This window comes from Cetorhinus maximus, chromosome 11 (assembly GCF_964194155.1).
Source record: "Cetorhinus maximus chromosome 11, sCetMax3.hap1.1, whole genome shotgun sequence".
Classification (NCBI taxonomy): Eukaryota; Metazoa; Chordata; class Chondrichthyes; order Lamniformes; family Cetorhinidae; genus Cetorhinus; species Cetorhinus maximus.
Genome location: NC_135889.1, coordinates 43,641,914 through 43,656,372, shown reverse-complemented (window position 1 = coordinate 43,656,372; position 14,459 = coordinate 43,641,914). Strand labels below are relative to the sequence as shown.

Here is a 14,459-nt window from a genome sequence, read left to right as displayed (position 1 = left end):
CAACCTCTACCACATTTAAATTTTTCTCTCACTCTGGGTGAGGGCCAATGAGCAAGTTTCAGAAAGATAAGATTTAGCACAACATTAAACATGAATTTCAAAACAAAAAGCTGATGTGAAAAGAAACAACTTGCTGAGCACAAAAGAAGTCACAACAATAAATTGACAATTTAAAACAAATGAGGAATAAATAAAGACAACCGTTTGAGTCTGAAAGGGTGTGTGTGGTCCAACTAATTCCCATTCTTGAGGTGCTCACTCACTCACACTCAATAACTGTGAGAGTGGCTGTTGGTGTGTGTGGGTAAGAATTAATGAGAACCCTGAGACTGGGAGTAAGCCAGATACACTATCTCCCTTCCCGCTCACACCCCCTTTCTCTCGCACACACCCTCAACCCACCTACCCTCAGTCACCCTCCCACACCCATTCAGCCACACTCACAACCCACTCAATTACTCATCCTTCCTCACTAAATCGGCTTGTGGGGGTGGGGGGGTTGGCTGCGGGTGGGTGGTAGGATAGATAAGATGAGAGTGGAAGAGAGACTTGGAGATGGCCTGAGGCCTAGCGGCATCCAGACGCAGGTGCCCGAAGATGAGCATTGAGAATCGGGGGGAAGCAAGGAGAACCAGGGAATAGCTGGAGGAACACTGGGAGAACCAGGGAACAGTTGGAGGAACACTGGGAGGACCAGGGAACAGTTGGAGGAACACTGGGAGAACCAGGGAACCGCTGGAGGAACACTGGGAGAACCAGGGAACCGCTGGAGGAACACTGGGAGAACCAGGGAACAGCTGGAGGAACACTGGGAGAACCAGGGAACAGCTGGAGGAACACGGAGAACCAGGGAACCGCTGGAGGAGCACAGGGAGAACCAGAGAACAGCCGGAGGAACATGGGGAGAACTGGGGAATGCTGGGTGAACTGGGGACTGCATGGGGAATGCAGCTGCAGCTGGGCAGAGCACCAGGAAATTGGCTGAAGCCAATGGAAAGCGTGGGGAGTGGAGGCCCCGCACACTCCAGAGTGTCTCTGTCTTCGCTATTGAACCTATCAGTGGCAAATACGGGAGAGAAACAGACTGTGATTAGGGGAGCAGTTCCCTGCAGAAATCTTCAAACTCATTGACCCCTCTTCCCAGAATTTTCAGCAATCACTCAGAGGCCACATAGAGGGGCTTCGCAGCCTGTGGGTTGGAGAAGCTTGACTTAGAAGGACAAGGGTAGCAGACGTGTGGGAATGCCATCACTTGCAAATTCCTCTCCAAGCCGCACACCATCCTGACTTGGAAATATATCGCCATTCCTTCACTGTCGCTAGGTCAAAACCCTGGAACTCCCTCCCGAACAGCACTGTGGATGTGCCTACACCACATGGACTGCAGCAGTTCAAGAAGGCAGCTCCCACCACCACCTTGAGGGCAATCAGGAATGGGCAATAAATGCTGGTCTAGCTGTGAAAGAATAAATTAAAACAAATCATTACAGCAGCCAGGTTACTCTGCTGTATTCGTAATTATTCAAAAGTAAAGGTGAACTCCTTAATCATAAGGAACAGCAGATCTCCTTCAAGAAGAGATCAGTGACACTAAACCTAAATAAGTATCTAAAACAACCCAAAATTTGTGATACTACCATCAGCTGGTGTCAACATGCAATATCCAAATGACAAATAAAGGACACTATAATACTGTAAGTGCTTGGAAATATTGGTATTTTACTGATCCTGTTTTATATTAACTTTTCTCTTCCAGAACAATTGAAGCTTGAGCGGGAATTCAATCAATACAACTACTTATGCCTGGATTCGGCTAAAGTGAATGGGGTTGATGATGCTGCCAATTTCAGAACAGTCAAAGTAAGATGCTTGGGAATGTGGGTAAATTCCATGGTTTTGGTTGATTGAAATATTATAATGAATATATCGTGCTTTCAGTGGAATAATGTATCCTACTCAGCAACATTCCCACTGAAGAATTCAGATAAGCTGTGAGGACAAAATCCTGGAATTCTCCCGTTATTTATTCTAGCTATCGATATTTTAAATGGTATGGTCTCTTGAAACATTGCACACAATATGTTGGTGAATATGGTCATTCTTTTACCTACTCATCCTATATTCCAAATTTCTATGTTTCTGTCTCTGCTACCATCATGTTACTGTTTCTCTTTTTTCCCCTCTCTTCCCTAGCTTCTTTCCCCAAAACTCTTTCCTTCTGTCTTTCTTCTTGCCTCATTGTCTATTTATTTTCTCTCCTTTCAGGAGAGAGTTGGAACATGTTCCAGTGTTATGTAGCCAGAAAAGGAGCCATTAACAGCTTCAGGCAGCGTAGGAGAATGAGGGCTGTGGGCGAAAATGTGACCCTTGGTGACACCTTTCCCATCACCTCCCCTGACCATTCACAGGTTCCCCCAAGCCCCCTGTTCCCATGGTGTCCCCATACCTTCATCTTTCCACTACCCTTTACCTATCTTGCCACCTCCCACACCTAATGTTACCCCTACCTCTTCCCCAATGGACTACTTGCCTATTTTCTCCCTTTTTGCTCCACTGTCACAAACCTCATTATTAACCCCCATTCGCTACCTGTTGCCCTCACTCCTCCTTGCTGGCCCCAAGGATGCATAGGAAGACATTGGGAGGCTCCCCTCACCCAAAACAATTTCCCCTTCTCCTGCTTTCCTGTCATCACTTTCTACCCGACTCCCTCAGAGGCTTTATATGTTTTAAATTTGAACTTGTTATTTTATTAAAGCCCCACTTACCTGGGAGTTGTTGCGATGCTCGCAGTGGCCCAATCTTGGGCTCAAATTGCCAAACCAACTCCATAGTAAGGCCTGAGGCCCAACATCTGGATAGCCTTAGGCCTCATCATTCAGGCCCTGGGCTGATAGAATGGACCCAGCATGCTCTCTGCACTGCACCTAAATTTCTGGGCCTTTCTCTCTCTCTCTCCCCCCCTCTCTCTCTCTCTCTCTCTCTCTTGCTCTTGCTCTCTTTCTCTTGCTCTCTCTCACACTCACTCGCTCTCTCAGCGAATCACAGGTGAAACAGTTAGTGGACTTCAAAATGCAATATCTTTTTTAAAGTTGAATGAATTAATTAGTAGATACAATCTTCCCTCTTTTTTTCTCTCCCTATGACCCTTGTGTCTCACTCTGACTTGAATGCCTGTGTGTGTCTCTCTTTCTGTTCCCTTTTAGCTGAGTGCATTTTCTTGAGTTCATAGAGCATGGAACAAAACCTACAGCAGGTGTCTAATAAGAGCACTGTTCTTAGATGAGTAACGTGTGGGATGTCTATTCCTCCTATCTTAGGATATTGGTGGGGAGGAGGGTGGAGGCGGATGGAAGCTTAATCCATTTTCACAGTCGAGCCTCTTTATAACATGCACAGCAAGGTACTAGTGCTGATGGGCAGTTTGTCAAAATGGGGGAAGGAGAAATCTGGCTCCTCCCCGTAGCCTAGCACAATGTTTCTTATTAAAGGGGACAAGTCGACCCAGGTGAGGCAGCGTCACTGAGGTTCTGGCAGTGGATTGGAAGAACTTTGTGGGGTTGGCAGGGCCACAATGGTTCTGGCCTCACGCCATCAGCAGTGGGCAAAGGCAGGCCTATTTCATCTGGTCTTATGCATCTCAAGTCTCTTGCTGGAGTACATTTTCATAGCTGCTTTATAACCATGCATTCAAATCATCTCCTGAATACAGCAGTGGAAATTAGTAATTAGAAGTAATTAACCCAGCTAGTCTTTAGGCTGAGTGTTTACAGTGAACGTGCACCTACTTCAGATGTACTCATTTGAGAGTGAATTGTTTGATCACTCAACAACAAAGGTGATGTAGGCAAACTGGTTTAGACTGGCTCTGATTTTACTAATGCAGGTGCTTGGAAATTTTAACATGCCCAACTTGATCGTTCAAGGAAAACATGTTGTGATGCCAAAAATGCAGGTCTCAGGTAGCCACACGCAGCAGAGCATTTTTATTTTATGCTGGCTTTGAGTTTGGAAAATTTAGCTTTTAAATCACTGGAGCTGAGAAGTGACGGAAGATTTTATTTTAGAAAGCGAGTGCATAGTTTTTTTTTCCCCTGTATGTACTAACTACAGCTGATAACGCAGCTTGAAATGTTGATGACAATAGGCTGCTCAAACCTTTGAACAATAGTTGTAAGTACTCAGATCTAAAATGAAGTTAATTGAGTAAGGTCACATCTGACAGATCCAGTACAACAAAAGTAATGATCATCTCTCAATTTTTAGCTAAGGTTGCTGTGTATTGAGTTTCATTCAATCACCAATGGGCCATCTATGCGCAATGTGCAAAATTTCAAAGGAATATCCACTCCAGAAATAAATTGAGAGATGTTCAACTTCTCCTTGTAAAATAAACACTTAGGTTGAAGTGCTCAGGAAGCCACCTTGAGGGAAATGCAGCTGCAGTCCCATCCCTCGCACTCAAATGGCAGAGCCTACACTTCAATTAGTTGATAGTGAGCAGAGCAGCAATAACATGCCGGTTTTCCACACTCTGACTGGACTGCAACTATTCAAGAAGGAGACTTACCACCACTTTCCCAAGTGCCAGGAGGCGATGGGCCATAAATGCCAGCTTTGCCAGCGATGACCATATCCTGAGAAGGAAAATAATAGAAGGAAAACCAGGTGACCTGAGAACAATTCTCACTATTGCCTCCGCTAAGATCAGCATAGAATAGAGAGAGCAAGATAGGAACTGCATGCCCACTGCATGCATACCCTAGCCTTTGAGTGTGGGGGGGGGGCTCTTAATTCTTTATCAAGTTTATCAGCTCTCCATGTGATACATTACCAAACTGGATTTAAAAAGATAGCTTTAAAATATATTTCTACAAAATAATTCCTTATTTAAAAAATGTCTTGGAGTTCATAGATTCATACAACACCAAAGGAGACCATTATGCCTATCACACCTGTACTGGTTCCTTGAAGAACTATCTAATTAGTCCCACAGCCCTGCTCTTTCTTCATAGCCCTGCAAATTTAGCAATATTTAAAACATGGCAAGTTATAAAAATGAAACCCCTCCCCTGCTGCCCCACTTATATTTTTAAAAGCCGTTACAGAATATGAGTGCAAGTTTCCAGTGAATATTTTGAGAGGAGTTTTCTATTGCATGCACTTGGTCATTCATGTGAGTTGATGTCAATAAATAAGGGACATAGCAATTGCCTTACCAGAAATAAACCTTAATATGAACTTCATACAATGTTCTACTGCTTTATAGAATATGCTCTAGAGATTTGTATGCTGATTTAATTTTGACTTGTTTACAGCACTTAGTGTTTGTTTTTAGCTTTAGGACTTGGAACTATAAGCTCTGAACTTTAACTGTGCTCAGGCTTTCTCTTCAATCTTTGTGTTCAGTGGGTCTCATTAATCGCATTTCCATATTCTCCTTGTTCCTCCCTTCTTATTAGATTTATCCTTAAGATCATTCCAAATGTTTTTTATTAGGAGGCGTTTCTCAAGAGTGATGGATCACTTTCTGTGGTACACTGCTGTTTTTCCCAGCAGTAATAGAGATTTCGGGTTTATCCTGCAATAATTAGAAAAAGGGTTGAACTTAGGATGCGGAAGTTGCAGGGATCTATGTCTCAGGCTCACTGCTGGGGTTGCAGGGGAGGACAGCAGCAGTAAGTTTCTATCAGTCTATTAATCTCATAGTGCATTGCTTAGCATTAAGCATTAACACTACCTTTCCACAATGTTCTGTACTCTGGAGAAAAGCATCCCCTGTGACCCATATAGATGGATTCATTGTGTGCTAGATGTGGGAATCAAATGTTGGTGAGACAACTCCAAGGAGTTTGGGGTGGCAAACACTGTTGGCAGGAGATCAAAAGAGTACAGAGGTCCATGTGAAACACATGCCTGGACTGCCAACCAGTACGGCAAGTGTTCATGAGGAGAAAGAAGAACACAACTGAATCAGTTCACCTAAACCAGGAGGTGCTGATAGTCAGGGAGCAGCTGACTTCAGCAGCCATGGAATAGGGTAGGGGAAACCCAGCCTTGGTTGTTTTCCCAGATCACTATCCCATGGACTTCTGCTGGAATGTGGGAACTTGAGAGTGATGGGAGTGGTTAGAATGTGGAACTTGCTCCCTTAAGGAGTTGAGGTGAATAGAGTAGATGTATTTAAAGATAAGCTAGTTGAGAGGGAGAACGAGATAGATGGATATGCTGACAGGTTTAGTTCAAGTGGGATGGGAGCGGATCATATGGAGCAAAAACACTGGCATAGAAAAGTTGGGCCAAATGATTTGTTTCATACATTAATCTATCGAAGATGACTAAGGAAGTTCTCTGCATGGTATCTTGGTCAATATTTATCCCTTAAACAAAATCACAAAACAGGATTATCTGGTCATTAATCACATTGTTGCTTGTGGGTCATGTTGTGCACAAAGTGATGGCCAGGTTTGCCTCGTCATGAAAGGTGAATTATTCTTTTGCATGCTGATAATCAGGCTCTGGTTTTAACTCTTTAGCGACTGGTTGTCTCTGGTTAACTATGAATGTTAGGTAGGCTAATTGGAGCAAAATGTTTGCAGGCATGTAGAACCTTTGCTTGCCAAAGTTCTTGAATGTGTTGTTGCCTCTCAAATGTGTTCCCATCTTTCCTGGAACTCTATCTTTGAATCCATCCAATCAGGTTCCCACCCTTGCCACAGGACTAAAACAGCTCTTATCCAAGTCACAAATTACTTCCTATGCGACTGTGACAAACGTAACCTTTTCCTCTTTGTCCTTTTTGACCTGTCTGAAGCCTTTGACATGGTTGACCACAACATCATCCTCCAAGGTACCTCCACTGTCATCCAGCTGGGTGGGATTGCTTACCCCTAATTCCGTTCTTAACTATCTAATCATAGCCAGATTATTACCTGCAATGGCTTCTCTTCCTGCTCCTCCACTGTTATTGCTGGTGTCCCCCAAGGATCTCTTGTTGGCCCCCCTTCTATTCTTCATCTACATGCTGCCCCACCGTGACATCACCCAAAAGCACAGCATTACTTTTCACGTATACATTGAGGACACCCAGCTCTACCTCATCACCACCTCTTTCAATTCCTCCACTATTGCTAAATTAGCAGGCTGCTTATTCAACATCTAGTACTGGATTACTAGAAAGTTCCTTCAATTAAATATTGGGAAGACTGAAGCCATTGTTTGTTGTCCCCAAAGTCTGTTCTCTAGCCAGCGAATCAGCAAATTCATCCCTCTCTCTGACAACAGTCAGAGATTAAACCAGTGTGTTCGCAACCTTGGTGTCTCATTTGATCCAGAGATGAACTTCCGACCTCATATTCGCACCATCACTAACATTGCCTATTTCCATCTCTCTAAACCACCCCTGTCACAGCTCATCTGCTGCTGAAGTTCTCAATCATACCTTTGTTACCTCTAGACTTGACTATTCCAACACACTCCTGGCTGGTCTTACACAATCACCTTCCATAAACCTGAGGTCATCCAAAACTCTGCTGCTCGTGCCTTAACTCACAGCAAATCCCGTTCACCTAACACCCCTGTGCTTGCTGACCTATATTGGCTCCTGGTCAAGCAATGTTGTTTTCAAATCCCTCCATGGCCTCACTCCTCCATATCTCTGTAATCTCCTCCAGACCCACACCTCTCTGGGATATCTGCACTAATTCTGGCCTCTTGAGCATCCCAAATTGGTGGTTGGCCTTCAGCTGCCTAGAACCTAAGTTCTGAAATACCCTCTTTGCATATCTCTGCCTCTTTATCTCACTTTCCTGCATTAAAACCTGCCTTTTTGACCAAACCTTTGGTCATCTGATCTTATATGTGGCTCGGTGTCATATTTTGTTTTGCAATGCTCCTGTGAAGCACTCTGGGATGTTTTATCACTTTAAAAGTACTATATAAGTATAAGTTGTTATTGTTAGGACTGTCCAGATGTCATGTTTGTGTAGATAGAATGGAATTAAACCAATTGCATTCCCACTCGACATCCAATCCCAATCATTAAGATTCATAGAGAAATTGCTTATAGTTCAGCTCCTGAAAAACTGGAAGAGTCAAATGGCAACAGGTCCTCCAGAGTCCCTCAGCTCTCGATGCTCTTTCGGTATCTGCTGCAGATTTCTCTTTTACATCCTGTCCCCAAGACCCATTATCAAAATGTAGTGAGTTGCTTGCTCCAAGTGCTTTTCAAAGCTAAAGTTTGGTTCTCAGAAATTCCTGTCATTGTCCTGGACTTTCAGGAACAAGATGTTTGGGCTGAGCTGAGTGAGTCCACACACCATGAGAGGGGAAGAGATGTAAGCAGGGATACTTGAGAGTCAGTCAGACCTAATGGTAACAAAAGTACTTTGAAAATCCGAATATGATTAAGCAGAGTCAGTATGGTTTTATGAAAGGGAAATTATGTTTGGCAAATCAATAGAGTTTTCTGAGGGGGCAACTAGCAAGTTAGATAAGGGGGAACAACACCTGGAGTACTGTGTACAGTTTTGGTCTCCTTACCCAAGGAAGGATATACTTAAATTAGAGGGGTTACAACAAAGGTTCCTGGGATGAGAGGTTTATCCTATGAGGTGGGATTGAGTAGAATAAGCCTAAACTTTCCAGATTTAAAAGAATGAGAGGTAATCTCATTGAAACACATAATATATGAGAGGGCATGAGCAGGTAGATGCTAAGAGGCTGTTTTCTCCTGGCTGGAGAGTCGAGAACTAGGTAGTCTAATCACAGGATAAGAAATTGACCATTAAGGATTGAGATGAGAGAAATTTCTTCCTCGGGGGTTCTGACTCTTTGAAATTTGCTATCCGACAAGTTTTTCATGCTCCATCATTGAGTATATTGAAGGCTGAGATTGATCGATTTTAGGCACTAAAAGAATCTGAAGGATAGGACAGGCAATGAATATGATGTAGCAGATCAGCCATGATCATCTTGAATGACAGAACGGGCTCAATGGCCTCCATGGCATATTCTTGCTCCTATTTATTATTTTCTATGTTATCTCTTCATGTGACAGCTCCTAAAACAGCTCTGTGCTTCTGGCTCACTCTTGCCTTGTATGTGTGATGCTGGCTCACTCTTGACACTTATGGTGTCAGCTCTGGTTCAATTGGCAGCAATCTCACCTCTGAGTTAAAAGGTTTTGGGTTCAAGCCTCACCTCAAGACTTGAGCACGTAAGTATAAACTGACACTTCAGTGCAATACTGATGGAATGCTGCATTGTCGGAGGTGCGTCTTTCAGATGAGATGTTAAACTGATAAAATGCCCTCTCAAATGAAGATAAAAGATCCCATGGCACTACCTGGAAGAAGAGAAGGGAAGTTATCACCCATGCCTTGGCGAATATTTATCCTTCAATCAGCGTCTCAAATACAGAGTAACTGGTTATCATCACATGCACAAGTTGGCTGCTGTGTTTCCTACATTACAGCGGTGACTACACTACAAAAATACTTAATTGGATGTGAAGCACTTAGGATGTCGTGAAAGATGATGTACGCAATATTTGTTTGAGTGCCACTGGCTCACTCTTGCCTCTTCATTGCAAATGCTGGCAGTAGAGAAAAGAAACAGCCAGAGCCAAAGAAACTGTTTTAGGAGCTGCTGCATGAATGGATACCAAACTCACTGACAAAAGTTAGAGTTACAATGTTTTATGTGAGAAATGGTACAGGCATCACCTGCCCATCAATTTTGAATGTCTTAATTAGGTTATTTGTCTCTCACAAAAAAAAAATGGAGGTAATGAGTCTACCTTGACCAGAGTTTCTTTCATCCTCAGTAATAATTGTACTCTTTGATTTTGAAAAGTGTTTTATTCTCCCATTTCCAAACCAGTGATAATGTTTTCTTTCTCAAAATGATTGATAACACCTAACAGATTACAACATAGAGGGTTGTGATTCCTCTAAAGTGGGACATTCTCTGTTCAAATTTGAACATTGTCAGCAGGAGTGAAAGTACAGGGTTTAATGACTGCACTTTTAATTTCTGCTGAGAGAAGTGTTTATTGCTGATAAAAGAGACATGCTTTTTGCCTTGGACTTGTCAGGACAGATCACAAGATTACCAGCATTAAAGGGAACAACAATTTATACTGCATGAGAAGAGAGTGTTGATTAGTTGGCAAAAGGACACTGATTGGTAGAGGCATTGCCGTGGAGAATGCAGTAGAGAACAGGGAACTGCCAAAGCTCTTGTTCAAATTCAAACCAACAGCTTGTCTCTGTTTGGCCAAGGCTTAGCCGTAGGGGAATGAACAGGGAATGACTGACCCCAAGCTTTTGTTTAGTTGAAAATGATATGATTGGACAACATTTGCTATTACACTGAAAACAAATTTAAGATTATCAGTTGAGCTTGCAGTGAGGCTCACTTACGCATGCTAGAATCTACATCTATTCACACACAGAGTCCTGTCCTTTGCAGACAGAAGGAGCATGTTCATGTATTGTCATTTTCAAATAAATAAAAGCTTGGGGTCAGCCATTCCCTGTTCATTCCGCCATGGCAATGCCTTGACCAATCAGAGTCCATCTGCCTGGCTTGAATTCGAACAAAAGTTTGGCAGTTAACTGTTCCCTGTTGCATTCTCCATGGCAACGCCTCTACCAATCAGAGTCCACTTGCCAACCAATTAGCACTCTCTTCTCATGCAGTGCAAATCGTTGTTCCCTTTATTTTTGGTAATCTTGCAATCTGTCCTGATGAGTACAAGATGAAAAGCTTAGACTGCATGTCTCTTCAGCAATACTCAAATTCTGTACTACCAAACAACTATTTATATACCTGAGACAGAAGCATTTATAATAGGGTAATGGGATGGTAGGTAGTTTAATGATGCAATGCTGCATTTATCTGTCACTAGGTAACACAGCTGTTCTACATAATGGCATATTTTTAAAGTCACAAAATGCTGGAGGATAGCTCGAATAATGCTTCCTTCGTACAAGCAGTAGGATACAGGATAGGAAGTGATACCTGAGATCTGCATCCTTTCATTCTTTCTCTCTTAGTTGCACATGACCTTTTGATGTCTAAAAATGTATTGATTTAAGCTTGCCTGACCAACAGCAGGAAGCATTGTTACCAGGTGCACAGCAAATTTGTTCTCACCAGGCATTTTAGGACAATTTTAAATGGGCTGGGAATTCAACATCTGGAAACTAAATGCAAAGATTGCAATGGCCCCAAGAGACTATCTATTTTTTACATCTGTTCTGGTACAGTAATTTTCAAGGAATTACGAATATCAGGAAAACTCCAACATGTCCTGGTGCAATGAATCACTTCCGATCTTAATTACAGGTGTGAGGAAATGCTTTCCAGTTTTCATTATAAGGCTGAAACGAGCTTTATAGCCCTCCTTCTGACACATGCCTTTGAGTCTGTATGTGTAATAACTCTTGTGCCGTCTGCACTTTCTCTCCTCCTGCAGAATGCTATGCAGATTGTTGGTTTCATGGACGATGAAGTAGAGTTAGTTCTGGAGGTGGTGGCTGCAGTGCTAAAATTGGGAAACATTGAATTCAAGCCAGAGTCTCGAGTAAACGGCTTAGATGAGAGCCGGATCCAAGACAAAAACGGTAGGAGGAATAGTGCCACCTCCCAGACTTTATAATGCAATGTTAATGTCAATTTTCATCTTCTGTCAGTATCATACCATTGTGAAAGTCAAAACTCCTTCTTAACACTGAGAGGGCTAAGGGTTCATGTAAGATGGAATCTTGTGGAGGTGACGAGGGTGTCGGAGGCCAGCTGAAGAGTTGGCGAGATCCCGGCATCACCTCTCTTTTTTTCAGGAAGACCCATCACATCATTTGCCAATCGGGCATTTACAGGCCAGTGACAGGCCTTCCCCTGAGATCAAGCACCCTGGGCAGAAGTCCTGTCTGCCAAGTATTGCTGGTCAGTCAGAAGCCAGCAGCTGTATTGAGCAGCTGCGCCACCAGGGAGGCGGTGACTGCTGCCAGTGTGATACCCAGCCGAGGCCTAGGATTGACGCTAGATCCCAGCCAGAAGTGAGTGATGCTGTGGGGGGGGGCATCGCAGAGGAGGGGTGGGGAGTGGGATCAGCAGCAAGGGAGGGGTGTGGCTCTCAGCGGGGCCCCCCCTTCTCGATGCCAGGACCCTTGATCAGGCACTGAGAGCCTTTGAATGAGGGATCAACCACCGCCCCCCACTCCTCCACCCCGTCCGGGAACCCTGCAAGCAAATGCCATATTGCCGAGAATTGCTTGTTGTGCTCCCCGCATGGCAAGCCCCCTGCGCGCCACAGAGTTAATACCAGCAGTGGTGGGATGAGGCCCTTAGCAGCCATTTAATTGCCTCAATTTGTGTTGGACGTTTCCCGCAAATCTACTGGCCTTCCTGCCACCCATTTAATCAGGATGGAGGCTGGAAGGTGGTGGGGTCCCCCTCTGCCACCCCCGTAATCCTCCTGCCTGATTAAATGCCCTGTGCTGCCAAACTCACCATGCGTGAGGGCACAAGCTATTTCGCTTGTAGTGTTTGAAAGTTTAGTTAATAGGATTCTAGCCTAGTTTTGCCAATTTGGGATTGAGCCACAAGATGGGGGGCCACATTTCAGCTGATGGAAAATAAAATCTGGCACAGTCCTTTCTGCAGAGGCACATATTTGACTTAGTGGGTGGTCACAAAGGAATATTGACAGAAGCGACAGCGAACTGTACATTCTAGAATATTCCCCCTCCAGCTGTGAGTGGGAAGATGCAGCCTGGAATGGTGTGTAGTGGGATCATTGTCACAAAGCAAATGAGGCAATATTGCCAAAAATTGATCCAAAATCTGGATGTGGGATAGAGGACTGGAATCTGCTTGGACACAGACCTAAAAGAGGAAAATATTAAAACATTAAAGATTGAGAAAAATACTCCTAATATGTTTGAGCCTATGGCCTATCATTAAAAAGTTAGTAAGTTAACCTTCGGCTTGTCGAATTTCTTATGCCAAAGTTATTTGTTGTATTTGCAGAGCTGAAGGAGATCTGTGAGTTACTCGGCCAAGATCAGGCTGTGCTGGAGAGGGCCTTTAGTTTCCGAACTGTGGAGGCAAAACAAGAGAAAGTTTCAACAACATTAAATGTGGCCCAGGTAAGTGAGCCAAAATCTCACAATGTGCACAGTAATGACAGCTAAGCCACACTTTTTCTTTTGTTACAACAGCTTGCATTTTTGTGGCTTCTTTTTAATGTAGAAAACATCATAGAGGTATAATCAGAAACAAATGGACATAGGGCAAAGGAGATGGGAAGAATGATTAAAACCTTAGTCAAAGAGGAGGGTGTAGAGAGGTGAAGGGAATTCCAGAGCATGGGTCCTTGGTAGGTAGAGGCACTGCTGGTAATTGTGTTGTGAAGGGTGCAGATGCACACTGTGGTAGAGTCAGACAACAGAGAATTTTGGGTGGGTTAAAGGGAGTTATGAAATAGGCAGGACAAGAGCAAGGCCTTGAAGATATTAAAGATGGGAATTTTTCAGTTAGGGTTGTTGGAGGATAGGAGCCAATGTAGGCCAGCTAGGACATGAGTGATGGATAAAATGGGACTTGATGTGGGAAAGCAAACTAGCAACAGAGTTTTGGATGATCTACAGGTTTCAGAATATAGAGGATTGGAGGTCATCAAGGAAGAGTATTGGAATTCTCAAAGAAGGATAGTGCACCATATTCATAATAAGAGAGGATGCCTCTTATGACTAAATAGTGCTGTTTCAGCCCTGTGATGGGGCGGAAACCTGATTGGAAAGACTCTTACATAGGGCAGAATTTTTCCCTTGGCAGGCAGGCTCAGTGGGGGCAGTCAGGAAGCCGACTGCCGCCCATGATTGGCACCAGACCACAATTTCACACTGGCGGGCCAATTAAGGCCTGTGCAGCGTGAAACATGAGCGGCAGTGCTCAGCGCTGCGGGGGGGGGGGGAAGTGGGCTGAGCATGAATTTCGCGCATGCATGCGAGTGAGCACATCATAATCTCCCTGAAGCACAGCTTTTCAGCTAGACTATTCTGTCACATAACACTCCACTGCACTTCTTCCAATTATTCCAACTAGAGCTAATCCGTTGATTAATTTCAATTTCTATACTTCCATCTTCTGCCACCACTGACCCCAGGCACTTGAAACTACTCACTTTCTCTGAGTCTTCACTCAAATCTTTACACCTTCACTCTAATTCTCTTCCCTAGGCTCAAAATGACAGCTTAGAAATTGGATCTTTGGTCTACTGACCTTCGTACCCTGTCCACCAATGCTTTTTTCCAGTTTGTCAGACACTCAGTCATGTTCTCATCATCCCCACTACATAGTTCAATGTCATCTGCAAACATCATCAACCATGACACTTCCTGGTCACACTTGCTCAATTAGAACATCCATGACAATCAGAAAGAGATAGG

The 14,459-nt window shown here is 43.7% G+C and overlaps 1 protein-coding gene across 3 annotated transcripts in view; it reads left to right on the top strand.

Annotated features, from left to right (window-relative positions):
- Positions 1–14,459, top strand: part of myo1b (myosin IB) — a 276,216-nt gene that overhangs the window by 179,642 nt on the left and 82,115 nt on the right. For all 3 annotated transcript variants that reach the window (XM_078551859.1, XM_078551858.1, XM_078551857.1), the window contains exons 9-11: positions 1,757–1,860; positions 11,483–11,630; positions 13,039–13,157. In XM_078551859.1, the coding sequence (XP_078407985.1) occupies positions 1,757–1,860; positions 11,483–11,630; positions 13,039–13,157 (371 nt within the window). The remainder of the gene's footprint in view (positions 1–1,756; positions 1,861–11,482; positions 11,631–13,038; positions 13,158–14,459) is intronic.